A 24127-nucleotide genomic window follows, 5' to 3' on the forward strand; every position below is an offset into this window, starting at 1 on the left:
GCAACTCACTTCCTTCCGAAACAATAGCGCTATGTTTCGATTATTGTTGAAAGGAAAACCTTGAAACTGGTGAACGTAGGTCGGTTCTTCTTCAGCAAACTGTTGCACCAGGTTCGAGTGTATCGAAAAGGGGGGCCACCTGAACATTTTATTGACATTCGGTAAAGCGACGGTCCTGCGGCCTGGGCCTGGTGCCGCAGTATTTTTAGCGCTCTCGCGCGTTCCGTTTCGATCGATCCGCACTTTTCCTCGTATTGTTTACACACAACGAGAGGAAAATCCAGCAGGAAAATTCGTTAATGCGGACAGAGTAAAGCTAGAGGAAAAATGGCCGAGGAACAGCAGGATTTTAGTGACGACGGGAACGATCTCAACACCAAATTCGGGCTCCGGTTGCGCGGCAGAAAGGGGGCGCTCAAGAAGAAGAACGTCTACCAGATCAAGGACCACCGGTTCATTCCCAGATTCTTCAAACAGCCCACTTTTTGTTCGCACTGTAAAGATTTTATTTGGTAAGTTAAGTTTTAATCAAAAAATTTGCTGTATGTTTTCGTCCAAAAAATACTTGCCAAAAAGTGAATTTATAATGTCTGATTCTACTCTTAAAAAGTCCAAATTGTTCCTAAAAACTACTTTGACTGTACAAAATATAGTGTAAAAATCAAATAAGTGACAAATCATTGAAAAATAAGCCCAGTTTAATTAATAAAGAAATAAAACTGGTTGAAGAACGTTTTTAAAACCATTTTAAAATTATAGAAATTTAATAGATCCTCCACAAGAAAGTGGAGAATAATTTACTCAATATCTTATTATACCTTTTACCTCAATTGCTAGAATCTGATGTCAAAATTGACATACATGAATCACTTGTCAAAATTTTGACTTATGTTTTGGTTATTTTAAAATTTATTATCTCAATCAAAATGTCTCTTTTTCCTGATTTTAAATATGTGTATTTCAATGAGGTTATTTTTATTGTTTTTTTTTTACTAAAACCGACAGAATATCATTTCTTTCTGCCTTAGAATATAACTTTTTAAGTCTTAAACACTCTAAATTTTAAATAAATGCCAATAACCATTAAATAATTCAATTATTGTTTTAGTACCCATGACATTGTTACATTTGACAATAACAAAAAGATTATCTAAAATTAATAAAATTGCATAAATTAGAATTTATAGAATTTGCATTTTAAAATTGTTAATTTTTGTCTTGTTTTTCTATTTTCAGTCAAATTTTTGAAAAATTAGAAAAAAAAATTACTAGTCTAGAATTTCTAGATTCATCTAAAATTGATTTGCAATTTTAAATTTACTACATATTTTAGCCCAGTTTTTTCAATTTTTTTAATTTTTTTTTTTTAAAAAAGTGTGTTTTTACTACTTAAATTTATCTGATTCTGATATTGATTTGCAATTTTTAATTTGCCTTTTCCGCTCCGTTTTTCTATTTTGAAAATTCCAAGAAGTGTGTTTTTCATTGATTCAACTTTTTGAATAACTTAGATTAATTTGCAACTTTTAATTTGTCTTTTGCTGTTTTTCTATTTTAAATTTTTCAAAAAATTTGTTTTTTTATGTTAATCAATTTGGAATTGTTAATTTCGCATTTTTTACCCTGTTTATACCTTTTTAAAACATTTCATCATTTTTAAAAAGTGTGTCCTTTTTAGGGAAATTGATTGTGTGTCACGTCTAAATCTGTTACGTAACCTTTAATATGTAGTTCAATCATTGAAAATTTGGTAAACTAAATTTAAACAGTTAGAATTAGGTCATGTGACTTTGATAATTCAATTTTTCAGTTGGCAACACTGTAAAGGCTTGTTGAAACTTGTCAAAATCAGTCACGTGACTTCTAAAATGTAGTTGAAACTTTAAAAGTCTGGCAAATAAAATCTAAACAGTTGTGAAAGCTGAAATTGTAAAAATCCGGTCACGTGCCTTTGATAATCCAATTTTTCAGTTGGCAACACTGTAGAGGATAGTTGAAACTTGTCAAAATCAGTCACGTGACTTCTAAAATGTAGTTGAAACTTTAAAAGTCTGGCAAATAAAATCTAAACAGTTGTAAAAGCTGAAATTGTAAAAATCTGGTCACGTGACTTTGATAATTCAATTTTTCAGTTGGCAACACTGTAAAGGCTAGTTGAATCTTCAGAGTCAAAAATAGTTGAACGGTTTCAAATTTGGAAAAAAAATTGTGTATGAAAATATTAGAGGAAATGAAAGTATTAAAGGTGATTTTTCTGTACTTTTTGAAATTTAATATCTCAGAATCGTGAGGAGTTAGAAGAACGAGTTTTAATCCATTCTGTAGTATTTTTCATTCTCTTTAGAATGGCGTTTGAATGAATCCAATTGGAGTTCACGACTTTGTCCAAAGTGCTATTTTGTCAATTTTCCCGCAATGAGTGTGATAAAGTTACTTTTTCTCCACTGCTTGCCAGTCTTTTACTTTCCCGATCTTAAGTAATTTTGGATTTTACGGGATATTTCCAAAAGTAATCGCTTTTTTACACTTGTTGAAACGACATTATCATTAACCAAATGTGCAACTTTTTCACAAAAATTTGAAACACCCTGTATAGTGTAGTGTATAAAATGTGCTAATTGAACTGAATTGTGATTTAAATTCGACACTTTTTAATATTCAACATTCCATAATTTAGTTATATTGACAGTTACAGGGTGATTGAAATTGTTAGCTTATAAACATTCGAAACTGGTTTTACCACTCTATGGTAAAATCGTCAAAAAATAATTTGATTTATGACACTGTCTAATTCCATTATTTTTACTGTTACAGGGTGATTTAATTTATTATTTTGTTGTTATAAAACTCTCAGGTAATTTTAGGAAAATGATTGAAATTGTAAATAAAAGCTTAATTATAAATGGGTTCATCAGTGTGACAAATAGAGCGTTTAGCAATAAAAACAATCTAAATGGAACATTATTTTAGCTTTGAGATTAGACGCAATTACTACTTAAATAACAACATCCGGCAATTGTCTAATAATTATTTTCATTCTAAAGTTAAACCGTAAATTTGCTCTAATGTATTCCTACATCGTGTTAAAAGGTAAATTTAAATTGTTATCTTTCAAAACAATAACAGTTTGTGTGTATATCGAAAAGTTAGTAATTTAATTAAAATTTATAACAATTTTACATGAGTAGTAGTAGAATCTAGTCTCGTTTCCGCGCAGTTAATTTGTTTATTGATTTCTCAAAGTTTACGTATTTTACTAATCAAATATAGGGGCAAACAATAATTATTTATGCAACAATAAAACACCAAACAGGTTACTTCTATGTTTATAACATCAATTAACCCATCCACGTCAATATTAATACTTGAAATATTTAAACGACCTCGTTGGCTTTTGGTTATTAATACTTTTATTAATATGTAACACAATTACTGTGGCTGGAATTCTATTTAAATAATTATTATTATATGATTCATGTTGACGTGTTTTGTCTGGAAATTTCCAGAAGTTTACATTATCATTAAATTCCACAACAACTTAATTACACATTTTCCGTGCCACATACATTTTAATGAAGACGTGTCAGAACTATGTTGTTGTTGAGTAAATTGGAATTTTTTTTTGAAATCTTTTTTTTTGCACCTTTAAAGGTTATATTTTTGTATTGTTGTAGCAATTTTACATTGACCGAGCTAATTCCAATTATGGTAAAACGTTAAACAATATGGAAACCTGAGAAATTATGATAAGCTGATATAACAGTACACAGCTAAGTGAATTCCTGTTGACGTTAGTGCTAACTTCACTGAAATCAGTATGTTTTGCATTATTAGTGTTGTTATTTTAGTCAATTTTCATGGTTTTATGTACTTAATTTACTTAACAAAAGTTCAATAATTAGAGATCAAAAAAGGTCCTATAAAATAATATTATATTATTTAGCATAAGTAGTTATCCCTATTACTCACGTTACATACACGTACTTTGTTTCGACTCTCTTTTGTAACAGTTATTACTCACAAGTAGGTAATGGTTGTCTATTCAAAAAGCATTTTATTAGACAGTCATAGAAATGTCTGTTATCCCATGTCTTTGGTTGCTTGATTCACTGTGTGATTAGACTAGTTTTAGCTGTCAAATATTTATGTCAAAACATGGCAACTACATAATTTAAAACCATTGGTAAAATCAAAAATTATCATCTTTATTAAGGTTTGTAATGAATCGATTTTGTATTCTAATTAACGTTAATACTTCACGCATATTAGTGCTGTAAAGTTCATTTACCGCACTAATAGGCAAGTTTATTTAACCGCGTTAAAAGCGTTCCAATATGGTAATCGGATTGAAATTACTTTTGAAGAGCATCAAAAACATATATTTTTTATGTAAATCCATTAATAACCTTTTCCTGGTTAGTCCGTGAGTTTTAATGGCAAAGGTCGTAAGCTTTTCGGATTTTAGTGGATGTAACATAATAATTTAAGTTTGAAAATCTGAAAAAGTAATCTGAGAAGCCTTTAAAGGTCAAAAGTGTTCTAAATATGTTCAAAAATCTCTTTCTGGGCCAAATCACGGTATGGAGCATCTAGAAAAAAATTTGGTTATGTTAGGGGAGTGTTCAAAAATTACTTTTAAGGAAAAATTAGCAAAAAAAAATTTAGAAGAAGAAAATCCATGAAAAGTCTAATAGAAAGGTCATATCACAATTTTAGGACACCTATATGGACTATATATTTAGGACATTTTATGGACACTCTGTAAATGGTCAATATATGTAACTTTCAAAACCTTTACAGTATTTTCTTCCTTTAACACACAAGAATTGTACATAATGACGTCACTAACATTTTTTGTCCTAGATTGCACTATATCGTATTACATTGTTTCGTTGTTAAACCCGCATAGTCTTACTTACAATGTAATGTAAATTTTTTGTACTTTTTATCATAAATTTAAATGTTTTGTTTACTGTGTAGTAACCCGCTGGTAGCAAAATTAAGCTACTAAGTGGATAGGTTGTACGTTTTGGCAGATTTCGTTGGTTTTTACTATAGATTTACGCTGTAAGCTTCATAAAACACTACTTGCAAACATCCGCTGTACAATAAATAGCAATTTCGACCGTAAATTGGGTTATTTTCCACCTTAACGAATCAATCTGCTTGTGCGGTCATTTAGGCAAATTACTGTACTGGGATAAGTGGATAACTAACCACCATAAACAATTAGAAACGTTGAACTATAATGATTTATGGCCTTCTGCAAATTAAAACCGCATTTTGGCGTTACCTAATTCAATATTTCATCCAAGAGTGAAAAATGTGCAAAGTTTGCCCTTTGTCCGAGTGTTCGACAGGGTTAACAAAAAGGGCGCTCGTATTAATATTGATGACGGTGAAAAAGGCTGAATTTCTTCTCTAAAAATCACACTGAAATCACATTTTGTCCCTTGCTACTGTGTGATTTATTCCAAGGATTTCCAGGTCCATCGATTCCACTTGAATTATAAACATCATGTAAACTAGGTCGACGTAAAAGCAAATTTGCTGATTCATTAAATAGGTGATTCGAATGGTTTTACCATAGTTCATTCTCGTTAAACCATCATAATTTCATGGTGTAAACTACGGGATAAACTGGCGATTTTATCGGACAAGGCTTTTTATTATTCGGTTCGTGTGCCCGAGATCGGATCATGGATGCGCATAAATTGTTGTTGAGTGCCAAAGCCTTGCTCCTTGTAATACGTTCTAAAAATGACCCTTATAACAATAGGAAGAAATGAGTTTGTGTTTGTAAGGCTTCTGCAAAGTAATCTTCAGAATAATAAACAAGAAACTGGATAATTGATTCAAATCCTGGACATATAAGAAATATAATTAAAAAAGAGAATAACCAGCTGGCAGCTGGTTATAAGGTTGATACCAGACAGAATTGCGGTTACGTCTTCGTATGGTCCGCCATACAATTTCACAAAACGCAGTATTTTTCAGTTTTAACAAATTTCCAAAATTTGTATACTTTTTTATTTACAGAATGTCTGTCGATGCCAATCGTAGATATTGACCATTCCAGAACACGTGACTTTCACCATCTTTGCTTTTGTTCATTTGCCCATTAATAGCTTTACATCAGTTTCAGAAAGAGTAACTAACTTACTTTTCTCTCTCTTTTTTTCATTGACCGTTGTTATTAATAAAAAAAATAGCAAAAGTTAGGTTAGAAAGTAAATAAATCTCAACTGTGAATGATGTAGAGTTGAAGATTCGGCGTTTTAAGTATGTTTTCCTTTAGGAAAATTATATTGATAAATGACTGTTCGTTTATGATAGATTTCTGTTTTTTTCTGGCATTGAAGCAACTATACTTAAAAACTCTGTAACGTAAATTAATGATCTGCTGTCACTATAATTAAGTTATTTTAAAATACTCCAGTCCAATTTTATTCTTAGATTCGCATTTATTGTTGAATTAACATTCTTTTTTTAGCAGTATTGCTATTAGCGTAACATAGTATCAGATATTTGGCCACTTTTTCCCGGTTTTTCCTCTAAAAATAAATGGTCACATCGATAAATTCCTCCGACAGTTAATAGCACTAATCTTTCACAACACATGTGAGATTGCTTCACTCGCATTTCGTGGAAAACGTGAATATTTGGATAGTCCGGCCTTAAAAATAGCACTCAAATTTTAATAATACGGTTTGAGACAAAACATTTTTCCAGAATTTGGTCCAAAAATTGTTCTGTCTATTTTTTTTACAAATAATATTGTTTTGCTTGCAGGGGGTTTGGAAAACAAGGATATCAGTGTCAAGGTGAGAGAACCTGGAAATGGTAAAGAAGAACCAATTAGAACGTGACTTTTTTTGTAGTTTGCAGTTTTGTGGTGCACAAACGGTGCCATGAGTACGTCACATTCAAATGTCCAGGGGCGGACAAGGGAGCTGATTCTGATGTAAGTCGATATAGTTACAAGTATTTGCCAAATGGTTATGTACAGGGTGTCTCATTAAAAACTACTAGCAGACGTATTAGGCAGTGTTGCCAAGTAAAAATATTTAATGGCGCTAGAATAATCGGTCAAAAAATCAACAATTTACATCGAAAAATAATGCCATTTTGCTATATAAACCATACTTCAAAATCCATGAATCTAATCTTTTTGATATTAGTGACAGATATCACGTGGTTTTAGAGGACAATTTAGTTAGACAGTCACGTGACTACTGTCAAAATAACTGTCTTAATTCTCAGAAAAACGTTTTCAATCGAATACTGCAAGAAAACTTTTCTAAACCCTGTTTCTTGCAACTTTTGAGCACAGTTTGGCAGTTTTGACGTTAGTGACATTTGTCACGTGCTTCTAGAACACTATTTAGCTAGACGGTCACGTGACAATTGTCAAAATAACTCTCTTGAATCTCAGAAACACGACTCGTTGCGAAAACTGTGTTAAACGTTAATTTTTGCAAATTTGTTTTTAGAGAATAACTTGGCTAGGCAGTCACGTGACCCACCAATTTTCTAGCCAATATCCTGAAAAAAACACTACAAAATTTGGTACACACAGGGAGAAAAGCGGTGTTAACTTGAATTTAAAATTGAAATGAGTTTTGACATGGGGATGGTTTTGTTTAATGAGATGCCCTGTATATAATGTAAATATTCAAGCTAAGGATCCAATATAGAAGTCATTAGGACTTTCTGAAGGGCATTGCCATTAAATTTAGCCCAACAAACACCCATTTTTCTTATTGTTTTGCAAATTACTGGTTCAGGTGATTGACAGGGTCATTTTCGTGACCACAACGAGTTTTTTTCCACATTTTTCTAACTGGACTTTACCTTTTTAGGACACCAGAACAAAACACAATTTTAAAATGCACACATATTCGTCTCCTACATTTTGCGACCATTGCGGATCCCTTCTCTACGGGGTGTTACATCAAGGGATGAAATGTACAGGTAAGCAATTTATGAAGTAAACATTCAAAAGCACCTGTTGAAAAATTGAAAGCCAACGCCACTAGATAGGGTGGAAAGGGGGAGGTTTTAAAAGGGGGGTAGTTATCCACCTCCCTTTTAGGTGGGGGAATGCAAACAGCATTGTACGCGCCGAATGCCAGAGATACGAACCGATTGTTGAAACGTTATTGTTGGCCCTTTGTTAACGAAAATCAATATGGGGTTTCCACAAAACCGGGAATGTCATAACGACGCTAAATATAGTGCCCTTATTGTGCGAATCGACGTCTGCGAAGGGCGTTTCAATCTTTCGCCCTTTACGGAAATGACAGATGATGTTTTACTATTATCTAAACTGTATCGTATCAATGGTTTTAGATTACTTAAATGATTTTTGAGATGCTTTCCATTTAAATGTAGGCCCTTCACGTCGATTTTCAAGAACGTTTTTGACGCCCTCTGGTGGCTGAACGATGAGACTTAGTAATGCCCGTTTATTGTCACGTGATAGCTCAATTCATTAGCTAAATACGGTCATGTGATGTATCCAGAATTATTTCAAATTACAGACTTATTTAGTAAGAATAGAAAGTTGCAACGAATGTTTCAATATTTTAATTTTTGATTTTGTCCCTGACTTCCCTTTTAAACTGTGTTTTAGGCAATTCAAATTTTGACACCACTTTTCTGCCTGACTGTACCAAATTTTGAGGTGATTTTTCAGGTGATTGGATAGGAAATTTAATGAGAAATCCAAAAATGTGCTTGAAACAGTCATTTTCTTACTCCAATTGGGTTTTACAGGCGATTTTGTCCCTAACTGTCCTTTCAAACTGTGTTTCTGGCAGTTCAAAATTTGACACCGCTTTTCTCGCTGACTGTATCAAATCTTGTAGTATTTTTTCAGGTTATTGGATAGGAAATTTAATGAGGAATCCAAAAATGTACTTAAAACAGTCGTTTTCTCTCTCCAAGTAGGTTTTACTAGTGATTATATCCCTAACTGTCGTTTTAAACTGTGTTTTTGGCAGTTCAAAATTTGACACCGCTTTTCTCGCTGACTGTACCAAATCTTGTAGTATTTTTTCAGGTTATTGGATAGGAAATTTAATGAGGAATCCAAAAATGTACTTAAAAAAGTCATTTTCTTACTCCAACTGGATTTGACAAGCAATTTTCTCTCTGACTATCAAACTCAAAAGTTGCAAAAATCGGAGTTTAGTTTTTTTCCAGTACTCGATACAAAACGTGTATCTCAAATTTATGATTATATTATTATATTATTTTGACAGTGGTCACGTGACTCTAGCTATAGTTACCCTCTAAAAACCACGTGATGTCTGTCAGTTATGTCAAAATGTGTCTAAAACATGCAAGAATTGTTCCACCCTATTTCATTGATTGTTTGAATTCAAAGGGATTTTCGTACTTTTACTTTGCTTTTCTCTTCTTGTTCTTGACTTTAAGTGTATAGCTTGATGGTTAGACGTTTTATGGTGTTTTTGACATTTGACATTATACAGTGCGTTCCTACACTAAATGCACTCAAATTAATTTTTCAATAACCTAGTCTTCGCGCTTTTAAATGTCAATAACTCGATTATTATACCACTTACAGGGGGTTCCAATATATTTTTTGAAAGCCCTGAAAATCTGCTTTTTACCTTTCTTTATAGTGTCAATAGTGAAAAAACGATCGCAATTTTTTTGATTAACTGTGCTAATTTTGAAAAATAGAACATGACGTTGCCAAACTTTAAGCTTTTTCAGGAAAACAACAAATCCTCAGTTTTTTGTTTATTAAAAGTAGAGCGGCATTGGCAAAATGTACTTTTCCAAGAATGAACGTAAACAGTTTGTGAAACCCAGTATTTGGGCCAAAATCACTGATTATTCAGGTTTAAAGAGATTTTCGTGCTTTTACTATTGTTTTGCAACCTTAGTTTATTAACAAAAAAACAATTGGACCACCCTGTATATGTATAGACAATCTCATTATACCGATTTAATTTTCAAACTAAGCTAATAATTTACATGATTTAAAACATTTAATGGTCAAGTGGATTTAAATCGGGAGTTCCACCTGGCCAATCGAAACTTCAACAAACCGAGTCATCAATCTTAACTGTGTTTTTCTCGTGGAAAATTTATTAAACTGAAAATCAGTAATTTTGATTTATCGATTCTCCTCAGATCTAAAGCCAAAAGAGTAATTTTCAAACAACTTTCACAGTTCGTTTGATCGCTCCTACATAAATCATGGAAAATTTCAAAATTTTCCTGCACTTACAACTAATTCATAATTTTCAGCATGTGATATGAACGTTCACAAAAGATGTGGAGAAAGCGTGCCGAATTTGTGCGGTTGTGATCACACCGAACGCAGGGGCCGGATCCAGCTCAAAATCACTTGTATGGGAAATAAACTAACTGTAGAAGGTATTCAGTTGTTTTACCCGTTGTCCCAAAGGTTCAATTGATGTTTTTTCAGTTCGACAGGGCCGGAATTTGATCCCGATGGACCCGAACGGACTCAGTGATCCTTACGTCAAACTCAAATTGATTCCATCAGGTGATTCGGATAATGTGAAAAAGAAGACAAAAACTATTAAAGCCTGCCTAAATCCTGTATGGAATGAGACAATCACATTGTAAGTATAGTTAGGAGAAGGTTCTTGGATTCTACTAGAGAGTTGAGTAATGTTCTTGACTGTAGTAACCACTCTACTCGTTTTTGAGAGATTTGGCAACAAACATTTTTGAATCTCTTTCATGTTTCCTTCAAGTCGTGACGTCACTCTAATTTAGTTCGATTTTGACTATACATTTTAATTGTACTTATACAGGGTTAATTTGAGGTCCTTTGGTATAAATATGCTCTTTGCTGTGCATTAGAACCCTTATAGAGCAAAATGAAAATTTGCCAAAAATGCACTTTTTACCAAAACGGTCATTTTTTCAATTTTTGAAAGGTTGTAACTTTTTTATTTGATCTCTTCTAGATTTCGCTAACTCGCCATTAGAAAGAGGATAAAAAAAACTATAAAATGAGCCAAAACTCGCCTCTCTAGCTCCTCACGTTATCGAGATATTGAATCTTAAAAAGTACTTAAAAAAGACGCCTAATACCCCCCCATTCTTTCAATTTTTTTGAAAAATGAAAAATTTTAAAGTGTTTTTTTTTGCGCTTATTTCACCTAATTTAAGGTTCTTTGGTATAAATATGCCCTTTGCTGTGCATTAGAACCCTTATAGAGCAAAATGAAAATTTGCCAAAAATGCACTTTTTACCAAAACTGTCATTTTTTTAATTTTTGAAAGGTTGTAACTTTTTTATTTGAACTCTTCTAGATTTCGCTAACTCGCCATTAGAAAGAGGATAAAAAATACTACAAAAGGAGCCAAAACTCGCTTCTCTAGCTCCTCACGTTATCGAGATATTGAATCTTAAAAAGTACTTAAAAAAGACGCCTAATACCCCCCATTCTTTCAATTTTTTTGAAAAATGAAAAATTTTAAAGTGTTTTTTTTTGCGCTTATTTTACCTAATTTGAGGTCCTTTGGTATAAATATGCTCTTTGCTGTGCATTAGAACCCTTATAGAGCAAAATGAAAATTTGCCAAAAATGCACTTTTTACCAAAACTGTCATTTTTTCAATTTTTGAAAGGTTGTAACTTTTTTATTTGAACTCTTCTAGATTTCGCTAACTCGCCATTAGAAAGAGGATAAAAAATACTACAAAATGAGCCAAAACTCGCCTCTCTAGCTCCTCACGTTATCGAGATATTGAATCTTAAAAAGTACTTAAAAAAGACGCCTAATACCCCCCCATTCTTTCAATTTTTTTGAAAAATGAAAAATTTTAAAGTGTTTTTTTTTGCGCTTATTTTACCTAATTTGAGGTCCTTTGGTATAAATATGCTCTTTGCTGTGCATTAGAACCCTTATAGAGCAAAATGAAAATTTGCCAAAAATGCACTTTTTACCAAAACTGTCATTTTTTCAATTTTTGAAAGGTTGTAACTTTTTTATTTGATCTCTTCTAGATTTCGCTAACTCGCCATTAGAAAGAGGATAAAAAAAACTACAAAATGAGCCAAAACTCGCCTCTCTAGCTCCTCACGTTATCGAGATATTGAATCTTAAAAAGTACTTAAAAAAGACGCCTAATACCCCCCCATTCTTTCAATTTTTTTGAAAAATGAAAAATTTTAAAGTGTTTTTTTTTGCGCTTATTTTACCTAATTTGAGGTCCTTTGGTATAAATATGCTCTTTGCTGTGCATTAGAACCCTTATAGAGCAAAATGAAAATTTGCCAAAAATGCACTTTTTACCAAAACTGTCATTTTTTCAATTTTTGAAAGGTTGTAACTTTTTTATTTGAACTCTTCTAGATTTCGCTAACTCGCCATTAGAAAGAGGATAAAAAATACTACAAAATGAGCCAAAATTCGCTTCTCTAGCTCCTCACGTTATCGAGATATTGAATCTTAAAAAGTACTTAAAAAAGACGCCTAATACCCCCCCATTCTTTCAATTTTTTTGAAAAATGAAAAATTTTAAAGTGTTTTTTTTTGCGCTTATTTCACCTAATTTAAGGTTCTTTGGTATAAATATGCCCTTTGCTGTGCATTAGAACCTTTATGGAGCCAAAAAAAAAATGAAAATTTTGACAAAAAATTACATTTTTCGAATTTTCGAAAGGTTCAAAGTGGTTATTTTACCTAATTTGAGGTCCTTTGGTATAAATATGCTCTTTGCTGTGCATTAGAACCCTTATAGAGCAAAATGAAAATTTGCCAAAAATGCACTTTTTACCAAAACTGTCATTTTTTCAATTTTTGAAAGGTTGTAACTTTTTTATTTGAACTCTTCTAGATTTCGCTAACTCGCCATTAGAAAGAGGATAAAAAAAACTACAAAATGAGCCAAAACTCGCCTCTCTAGCTCCTCACGTTATCGAGATATTGAATCTTAAAAAGTACTTAAAAAAGACGCCTAATACCCCCCCATTCTTTCAATTTTTTTGAAAAATGAAAAATTTTAAAGTGTTTTTTTTGCGCTTATTTCACCTAATTTAAGGTTCTTTGGTATAAATATGCCCTTTGCTGTGCATTAGAAACTTTATGGAGCAAAAAAAAAAATTGAAAATTTTGACAAAAAATTACATTTTTCGAATTTTCGAAATGTTCAAAGTGGTTATTTTACCTAATTTGAGGTCCTTTGGTATAAATATGCTCTTTGCCTCAACCTCAAATAGATTTCTTCAGACCTCTAACTTGAGGCGTTCCTGAGTCAACTTTGACGACCTCTAGCGGCCAAACGGTACAACTTAGCAGTGTCCGCTTTACGTCACGTGATAGCCCCATTTATTAGCTTTCTTTTGTCATATAGTGTGTTTAAATAAAATATTTCAAATAAGCGAGTTATGGGCGATTTTCTGGAAAAGTGCATGAAATTTTGATTCAAATTTGGGATTTTTGAGCCTACTATACTAACAGCGGCCATATTGGATTTTTCTCAATCAAAGTAACTTTTTTTTACTAATTCCAAACTGGGACGAATCTGACGTCCATTTTGCCCTAACTGATACGATTTTGAATTTTGGAGATGATCTTGAAATTCAGTTTTGCGTGCACCACACTGTTCTGGACGGTTTTCTCAATTTATTAGTGTTTCTTTCATAAAAACTAGGGTTGTCACAAGAAAACAGAAGTTTTAGGCTACATTTTGACGTTGAAACAAACTTTCTTACTGTCACAGGAACTAAGTTAGGAGCTGTCAAATTGTGACATTTTTACAAAGCTTGTTTACTTGTACTGCTCTATTTCCAATCAAACATCCCGGTTAGTTGTGATTTTTGAAAGAGAATTGAATTTAGTTAAAAGAAGGGCAAAATTACGGACTATATTATGACGTTTGAGCAAAATTCCTAGCTGTCATGGTAAACAAGTGAATACGTGTCAAATAACCTGTCATATTCATAAAAAAAACAGAAGAAATGTGGCAGTTTGAAGGAAACAGAGAGAAATGATGAAATATATTAAAATTCAGGAATTATTATAATCTATGAAAATATTTTTTATTTTTTTTTTAATTTCTAATGAGAATTCAGGAAACTTGACAGAAAGTTAACATTTTAGTGACTTGAAGCCAGAAGATAAAGACCGTAGACTGCTCATAGAGATTTGGGATTGGGATCGTACGTCCCGCAACGATTTCATGGGTTCCCTGTCATTTGGCATATCGGAAATACTCAAAGCGCCTGCAGATGGATGGTTTAAGCTTCTCACTCAGGAAGAAGGGGAATTCTATAATGTTCCAGTGCCGGAAGAAGGTGTGGATATGGCACAAATTAAAACACAAATGAGGGTAAGATTGTTTTTCGATGAAAACACTCAGTATACTGTAGTAGTGCAGTGGACTAAACCTGAAATGTGACTTTCAAAATCTTCTCGTAGAAAACGTCTATTACAAAAAAACCATCGATTTCCCAAGACAAAGACGTGCCGCACAACATGGGCAAAAAAGACATCATCAGGGCGACCGATTTCAATTTCCTCATGGTGCTGGGCAAAGGGTCGTTCGGAAAAGTGATGCTTGCTGAACGAAAAGGCACGGACGAGCTTTACGCCATCAAAATCCTGAAAAAGGACATTATAATCCAGGACGATGATGTTGAATGCACTATGGTGGAAAAAAGGGTGCTTGCTTTGAGCAGTAAACCGCCATTTTTAGTACAGTTACACTCTTGTTTTCAAACCATGGTAAGCTGATTCTAAATTTCGTTTTTCCATTAAGCCAAAGTTAAAAAAGAACTTTCCAAAATTGTGTTTATCAGTATCAGCTACTTTTTTAGAAGAAAAAAAATTACATTATTATCAGCCTAAGAATATGAATGGTAAAACAGTTACGAGAAGCAAACTACAACTTCCAAAAGTCACTTTTCTTACTTACAGTTCAAATTTAGACTGTGACATTATCTGTGATTAATGCTAATGAAGCACTTACAGTCTAAACCTAATTTAAACTGTCACAATATCACTAATTGATGCATTATTAAAGCACCCTAAGTGTGAAATTTTCCCAACAAACTTTTTTTGTGTGGTGAGGCAGAAGACCCAACTATTGCTTAGTCGAAATGAAATTATAATTTTAAGCAATAATCGTCATTTTCTTCAGTCTTAATTTCTTTTATGTATGAAACTGTTAAAAAGTCAATTTTAAAGCTGGAAGTGTCTGTTACTTGCACAAAATAATCTGTTACTTGTATTTTTAGTTTTCAAATCAAGTTTCAAGGTTTCTGACCTAAAAATTTGACTGTGCAGGTCAATTTTCAAGTCAACAGTTTGAAAATAATGTCAAGATCCAGGAAAAATGCTTTGGTAGTCAAATTTTCAATTTTCAAGTCAATTTTACTATCCAAAGTGTTGAAAAGGATAATTATGACTCTGAAAGTATCTGAAACTTGCACAAAATGAAGTGTCATTTCTATATTTTCAGTTTGTAAATCAAGTTTCAAGGTTTCTGACCTAAAAATTTGACTGTGCAGGTCAATTTTCAAGTCAAAAGTTTGAAAATAGTGCCAAGACACGAAAAATGCTTTGAGAATCAAATTTTCAGTTTTCAAGTCAATTTTACTATCCAAAGTGTTGAAAAGGTTAATTATGACTCTGAAAGTATCTGAAACTTGCACAAAATGACCTGTCATTTATATTTTCAGTTTGTAAATCAAGTTTCAAGGTTTTTGACCTAAGAATTTGACTGTGCAGGTCAATTTTCAAGTCAAAAGTTTGAAAATAGTGCCAAGACACGAAAAATGCTTTGAGAATCAAATTTTCAGTTTTCAAGTCAATTTTACTATCCAAAGTGTTGAAAAGGTTAATTATGACTCTGAAAGTGTCTGAAACTTGCACAAAATGACCTGTCATTTATATTTTCAGGTTGTAAATCAAGTTTCAAAGTTTCTGACCTAAAAATTTGACTGTGCAGGTCAATTTTCAAGTCGAAAGTTTGAAAATAGTGCCAAGACACGAAAAATGCTTTGAGAATCAAATTTTCAGTTTTCAAGCCAATTTTACTATTCAAAATGTTGAAAAGGTTAATTATGACTCTGAAAGTATCTGAAACTTGCACAAAATGACCTGTCATTTATAATTTCAGTTTGTAAATCAATTTTCAAGGTTTCTGACCTAAAAATTTGACTGTGCAGGTCAATTTTTAAGTCAAAAGTTTGAAAATAGTGCCAAGAAACGAAAAATGTTTTGGGAGTCAAATTTTCAGTTTTCAAGTCAATTTTACTATCCAAAGTGTTGAAAAGGTTAATTATGACTCTGAAAGTATCTGAAACTTGCACAAAATTACCTGTCATTTATATTTTCAGTTTGTAAATCAAGTTTCAAGGTTTCTGACCTAAAAATTTGATTGTGCAGGTCAATTTTCAAGTCAAAAGTTTGAAAATAGTGTCAAGACCCAGGAAAAATGCTTTGGGAGTCAAATTTTCAGTTTTCAAGTCAATTTTACTATCCAAAGTGTTGAAAAGGTTAATTATGACTCTGAAAGTGTCTGAAACTTGCACAAAATGACCTGTCATTTATATTTTCAGGTTGTAAATCAAGTTTCAAAGTTTCTGACCTAAAAATTTGACTGTGCAGGTCAATTTTCAAGTCGAAAGTTTGAAAATAGTGCCAAGACACGAAAAATGCTTTGAGAATCAAATTTTCAGTTTTCAAGCCAATTTTACTATTCAAAATGTTGAAAAGGTTAATTATGACTCTGAAAGTATCTGAAACTTGCACAAAATGACCTGTCATTTATATTTTCAGTTTGTAAATCAAGTTTCAAGGTTTTTGACCTAAAAATTTGACTGTGCAGGTCAATTTTCAAGTGAAAAGTTTGAAAATAGTGTCAAGACCCAGGAAAAATTATTTGGGAGTCAAATTTTCAATTTTACTATCCAAAGTATTGAAAAAGTTTTTATTTAAGTTTTGAAGCTGTTTATAAAATTTAATATTAATATTCTACTAAATTTAGTAAAAAATGGATTGATCCACTTGTCTGAATTGCTTCTCAAATGTTAAATATTGCAGAAATAGCAGTTTTGGTTTAACTAATCAAATGTGCAAATAAAATTTCTTAATTAAATACTAAAATTGAACAGTCAGTGGCGTAGCAAATCAAATTGATAGTTGGAGCCTGGGGTTAAAATTAGTTTTGCAGTAAAAAAAAAGCATTGTACCACAGCAACTTTAAGCCAAGTTAGGTGTGATTCAGACTGTGTCAATTCAGGTAACCAAAGTCACAGTCTGAACTTTACTTCACTTAAATACCTGCTGACTCCCAGAAATTTGTTAATTTTGTAACTAAATGCCAAAATTTACAGGATCGGTTATATTTCGTGATGGAATACGTCAATGGTGGCGATCTAATGTTCCAGATCCAACAATGTGGCAAATTTAAAGAACCAGTGGCGGTGTAAGTTTTATTTTACCTTTATAATCAAACTTTCAGTTGGTTAAGCAGTTTTTTTGTTACTCTCAATCTAACAATAATAACAAAATAAGAGAAAGTAGATGGGAAAGAGTTAAAAATCAGAAGGTATGAAGTTAAATAAATCAGAAAGAATCTGAATATTGTTAACAAAAAAGGTTTCTTCTTTACCATAAAAATAACTTACCTTCTGCTGTCTATGTCATATGTTTTAAGTTCTTGTGCTTGTGCTAAATCCAGTTTTAAACTAACTATTCTACTGAATGGGATTATTTTGCAGATTTTACTCAGCTGAAATCGCAATCGGCCTGTTTTTCCTCCATTCCCGCGGTATTGTTTACCGGGATTTGAAGCTGGATAACGTGCTGCTAGACCAGGATGGGCATATTAAAATTGCCGATTTTGGGATGTGCAAAGAAGGCATCACCGGTGATAAAACCACAAAAACCTTTTGCGGAACCCCTGATTATATTGCTCCCGAGATAATTCTGTACCAACCTTACGGGAAATCGGTCGATTGGTGGGCTTACGGTGTGCTGCTCTACGAAATGCTGGTGGGCCAACCGCCTTTCGATGGTGAGGACGAGGAAGAGCTGTTCGCTTCCATTACGGATCATAATGTCAGTTATCCCAAAGGATTGTCTAAGGAGTCTAAAGATGCTTGCAAAGGAGTAAGTGACAGGCTTCTTCAATATTTTTTTTAATGTTAATTTATCTTCGACCAATTGTCAATGTTCGGTATGTTGACAAAAGCGAAATAATGACCATTGAGGCCTCTATAAAAGACATTTTTTAAATTTAATATCTCAGAAACGAGAGATACCAGTTTTGACTCATATTAGGACACAACATTAACTATCAAAATTTTACTCACTATAGAGAGGAGCAGCAGAAGAGCTAGAGAGGCTAGTTTGGCCAGTTTTTTCATTTTTTTTTTAATTTAAGGAGTGGAGGTATTAGGGGTCTTTTTAAACTACTTTTTGAGATGATGTATCAGTAAATCTATAGTAGTTCAATTAAAAAAGTTACACTCTTTCAAAATTAGAAAAATGTCAGTTTTTGTAAAAAGTGCAATTTTGGTAAATTTAGCCATTATAAATACTACTAATATGTAATAGTACCTGTATAAACTCCCAAGAAACTAAATGTACTATATCCATCCCTCAAATGAGGGAGAAAAGTTTTATTTTCTATATGAGTCGTAGAAAAATTAATTTTATTATGCTAAATCAACTAACATCAAAGTGAATCAACTTGAAATCTGTCTTCACTTTCACTTTGGCAGTAATGGTAAAACACATTGGTTGTGGACAAAGTTTAGTATTACCCTCGGTTTTTTATGGTCATTAATCCCACGGGAGATTTCCTCAAACTCATAATAATACCCTATTTTATTGTAGTTCCTAACTAAAAACCCTAACAAACGTTTGGGGTGCGGTAATCGGGGTGAGGAGGATGTGAGGGGTCACGCCTTTTTTAGGCGTATCGACTGGGACAAAATCGAGAATCGTGAGGTGCAACCACCGTTCAAACCAAAAATTGTAATAACCATACAACTTTATAACAAAAGTAAAGGAAATTTACGTTATAACAATAATTTACAGAAACATCGCAAGGACGTGAGCAACTTTGACAAGCAATTTACCTCCGAAAAAACAGACTTAACCCCAACAGACAAATTGTTTATGATGAACCTAGACCAGACCGAGTTTATGGGATTCTCGTTTTTGAATCCGGAGTTTGTCCAGCACGTTTGAGATTTTCAACAAAGGAAAAAGGTATTTTTATCATAAGAATGTTATTTTATAGCAATATTCTAATAACTCAATGGATATATGGATAACTTTAACTTTGACAGTTTGTGAAAATAAAAAATTTCACGTGACTGTTTTGGCAAGTTTCAAGACTTTGGCTAACAAATTTTTGATTTTAAATATACTACAGGGTGTTTCACGATAAATACGTAATATTTTCCACCATTCTTAATTTTTACGACTTTCAGTTTTACTTCAAGTTTTATTATTAAGGTCACGTGACTCTTTTTTATGACTTTTATGAACTTCATTGTTACAGTTCCTATATTCTAAATTTTGCATTTTTTAGTCAAAATTTAGTTTTTATACTAATTTTATTGACACGTTTTGATGATTTCAGTTTGGATTGTGTTTCTGGATTCAATTTTACAAATTTTTGACAATCTAACAACGTGATTTAAGCGTCATGTGACTGTTTGGGTCAATTCTTAACCAGCAGTATGAATTTTAACTGTTATAACATCACGTGACTCTTTTTGATAATTTGCAACATTTTTCTATCTTCAATCATGAATTTTTCCTTTTTCTTTAACGATTTTAAAAAACAAAATTTTAATTTTTCTTACCTTTTAATTTTCACAATCGAATTTTTACTTTTCAAGTCACGTGACTGTTTTGACAACTACCAACATAAATTCAGACATTTACGGCTTCGAGTCTCGTGACTATTTACCTTTTAACTAATTTTCAAAATCATAGTTTAACTTTTCAGGTCACGTGACTATTCTGACTTTTTTTGAACTGTAATGGTTGCGACTTTATTTTGTAAACAATTTTCAAAAATCAAAATTTTAGATTTTAGGTCACGTGACTATGTTTATTTTATTTTCTTACCTTCTAACTAATTTTCAAATTAAGATTTTTTACTTTTTAGCTCACGTGACTGTTTTGACCACTTAAATTTTTGCTTTTAATTGCTTCAACTTTAGGTTGTAAGCAGTGTTGAAAATATTTTAACTTTCGGACATATTTTAGTATCAAAATTGATCTTGCAAGAGTCATGTGACTGTTTAGATCACTTTTTGAAACTACTTTCATCTTTGATAATTTCATTTTTAATTTACAGGCAAATTTTAAAAATTAAATATTTTTACTTAGGTCACGTGACTGTTTTAACAACTTCCACCTTAAATTTATACATTTCTATAGCTTTTTGTTTCTCTAGCAGTTTTCAAAACCAAAATTAGCATTTTGCAACTCACGTGACTTTATTTAAACTGTTATGGCTTAAACTTTAGTTTTTCAAAAATTAAACTTTAACTTTTTATGTTACTTGACTGTTTTTATGACTACCAACTTAAATTTTGACTTTTAATTGCTTCATCTTTAAGTTGAAAACATTTATACTTTCTAACATAATTATTGAATATCAAAAATGATCTTTTGAAGAATCACGTGATTGCTGGATCACCTTATGTAACTGGTTTCAACTTTGATAGTTTCAGTTTTATTAAGTTACAGGTAATTTTCAAAATTAACTCTTTAAACGTTCTACTGACATTTTTTTATTAAATTGTATCTTGAATTTGAACTATATTGTGGTTTCAGTTTTTATTTTAATTAAAATCTCGATTGTGAGAACTTTTAACTGTTTTTAACCAAAAACTTTCAAAATAATACGAAATCAAAATTGATTTTTCAACGATCACGTGATATTTTGTTTTAAATTGACATTAGTCACGTGACTTAACAGCTTTTAACTTGTTTTTTTTTCAGAGTTATGGTGGATTTTGGTCCTTTTTTGCAACTGAACCGGATTGAAACAACTGAACATATCTCCCTCCCGTTCTCTCTCTCTCTTTCACACTACAGTGTGTGTAAAAAAACACTATACAAACCTATACAAATACTCTATACATTCCATTTTCATGTTTTCAACTGCATTTCACTTTCGGACTAAATAATGATTAGATTAGGCCGGGCCCAATTTTTTCGAAACTATTTAGCCAAAAAAAAATTGTTATATAGCAATAAACGCTAAGCAATCAATATTTTTTCGTGATGTGTATATAAAAATTTGAATTTCTCTATTCTATTGGTGATTGTCGACTGATTTTTTGTTTTGCATTATTGTGCCATTTTTTAAAGCTTTAACTATGTATACTTTGCCTTTTGTGTATGTTTTTTGTTTTATTAATTATTTATGGTAAACACTGTGCCAATTATTTATTAGGAGCCCGTGTAGTTAATTTTAGAAGTGGCTAACACTTAGGCTAAGTAAATGCTGGGTACAATCACGTTTTAAGAAAAACTATGTAATCGTGGTGATTGTTTTAGTGAATCTCTTGACATATAATAGTATAATATTTTCTTAACTTATCTATTAATACTTATTTATTATAAATTATATATGTATTCTAGACAGAGTGTCCCAATAAGTTTTACTAGGCCAGATTCTTGAGTAAAACCATGGGACACACTGTATATAAACATTACATTCATAGTCACTCTGTATTAAGAATTTTTCAAACCTTTGTACATATTATAGATAGTTCTCTACATAATAGTATTACATGAATAAGTACTTATACTTATTATTATATTGGTTGTGTTGTGACGTCACAAGCACGTTACATTTCTATGCCAGGACCGGACTGGGTACTTTTAGTGCTCAGTTTTGGTTAAAGTTAAGTATTTTCACTGAATTTTTTAAAGACCTTTTTCAGTGCCAAACTTTAGGGTTCTTCCGTTCACTTGAATCGCTGTGTAAATGCCTTAAAAATTATATAATGTCTTATATAAGAATGTTTCTGAAAGCTTGATTGATTATTTAAAAAAAAGGGAATTATGGGCAAAGCTGGATGTTTGATTGTTTTAGGTTAGGTGCAATTTAAATCCAGATGTGCAGTATTTGCGTAAATTACAGCAAATTTAGTAGTTTGTGATTGGTTAAAAAAAGCAGCAAGCTAAAAGCTGCTTAATCTTTGTCTCTTGAGTGGCAGTGACGACATGAACTGTGAAAGCTTTGGTTTTGTTAAATCAGACATTGTGGTAAAAATTTAAAATCTGTAACTTGAGGCATTCCTGAGATATTCAAGAAAAACTAGAGTCAAATTTGACAACTTCTAGCGGCCGAACGGTACATCTTAGCTTTGTGCGTTCAACGTCACGTGATAGCCCCATTCATTATCTTTCTTTTGTTATCTAATGCGTTTATACAGAATGTTTCAAATAAGCGAGTTATGAACGTTTTTTTGGAAAAGTGCACGAAATTTTGACTTAAATTTGGAATTTGTGGGCCTACTAGACTAACAGCGGCTATAATGAATTTTGCTCAATTAAAGTGACTATTTTTCAATAATTTTAAACTGAGAAACACGAATCTGACGTTTATTTTGTTCTAACTGGCACAATTTCGGGGATGACCTTGAACTATGGGTATTTTGACAGTTTTTAGGGCGTGGCACCCTTCAAAGATAACATTTTGACAAATGACACTACACGTCACTTTTATATCATTAACCTAAAGCCATCTAGGCAGTTAAAGACAATTTTCAAAATTCGAAAATTTTCCGAAAAAATCCATGGGGTACCCCCTGTAGAAATATCAAAAATTCAGTTGTTTTTTTTCAAGATGAAACGATGCAATGTACAGAAAAATGTCATATTCAGTAAAAGTTGTGTCCCTTTGGGGTGTACACGTGGTAAAATTTTCACCCCCCTAACTTGAACAGTTTTCGAGATATTTATGAAAATATTCGAAAAAAAGTAATAAAATTTGACGCCCTCTAGTGGCCAAACGCTACAACTTAGTCCTGCTCGCTCAACGTGACGTGATAGCCCCATTTATTAGCTTTCTTTAGTTATATAGTGGGTCTATACAGAATATTTGAAATAAGCGAGTTATGAAGGATTTTTTAGAAAATTGTACCAAAATGTATCTAAAAATGAATATTTGCTGAGTCTGCGTGGATTTCTGCGGAAACCATCGCCATTTTGGTACTATTCAATTAAAATTTCTAGCACGGTAAATTTTGACCTTTGTACTATAATTCTGCTGTCAAAATGACACCAAACAAATATAATTGTATTTGTAATATCCAAATTTCAAATACAACTAAACTAAATCAATAAGAGCGTTCAGAGCACACTCCGTAAAGTCATTTGACAATTTGTCACGTGAAATCGATTTGTTTTTTAAATATATTGATCAGATGACACATTGTCAAATTACGGACGTGGAATAACATACGTCAATGACTTCAAATTTTCATCTCGCTCAGTTAACATGTAATAGAAAAGAAACGACAATTATTACGTCACTGCCACTAGCCCTAGGACGGATTTGTGATTGGTCAAAAAAATCAGCTTTCAGCTGACTGCTTTTTTTGACCAATCACCAGCTACTCACAATGCTGCACATATGGACTTAGGCATAATTGTCTTTAAACCCAGAGTCGGACTAGTCAAGTTTTTGAAGAAAAATATGGTTTTAAGATAAAAAAAATCTAATTTTTAAACTAAACTTGACAACCGTCGATCGTGTGACGTGCATTAAAAAAAGCTGTCCCTACGTCACACAATCACGTGACCAACCAAACCATCCAGCCCTCCACTTGTTCAACAGTGTCGACTACTACACTGCACGAAAATTGAACTTTTCATTATATATTATTAAATTGCGTCGTTTTCTGTGATAACTGCTACTTCTAGTCACGTTACTTGAATAATATAGTATATTATAAGTCACTTTTTTGTCAAAACTTTGTTGTACCATTTTATGTATCCAAAAAATTGTATAGTAGTAGAATTAGTTATTCTCATTCTTGTGTTCTTTAAGCTTATTCTGATTACATAAGTATATTAAAGTACATTTAAAAATTACATATATTATAGTAATCAAGGGT

General features: G+C 32.1%; 1 protein-coding gene across 1 annotated transcript; it reads left to right on the plus strand.

The window, feature by feature from the left end:
- Window positions 1-106: 106 nt before the first annotated feature.
- LOC145727229 (protein kinase C, brain isozyme-like) lies at window positions 107-24123 on the plus strand. The gene is made up of 13 exons (XM_081976728.1): window positions 107-512; window positions 6793-6824; window positions 6882-6964; window positions 7863-7974; window positions 10285-10413; window positions 10466-10625; window positions 14121-14349; window positions 14439-14744; window positions 17360-17451; window positions 17747-18137; window positions 18867-19007; window positions 19071-19244; window positions 20997-24123. The coding sequence occupies exons 1-12, from the start codon at window positions 328-330 to the stop codon at window positions 19221-19223; spliced, it is 2013 nt and encodes a 670-aa protein (XP_081832854.1). The 5' UTR covers window positions 107-327; the 3' UTR covers window positions 19224-19244; window positions 20997-24123.
- Window positions 24124-24127: the final 4 nt, after the last annotated feature.

The sequence above is a fragment of the Ips typographus genome, linkage group LG3 (assembly GCF_016097725.1).
Source record: "Ips typographus isolate SLU linkage group LG3, UJ_Ityp_2.0, whole genome shotgun sequence".
Lineage (NCBI taxonomy): Eukaryota > Metazoa > Arthropoda > Insecta > Coleoptera > Curculionidae > Ips > Ips typographus.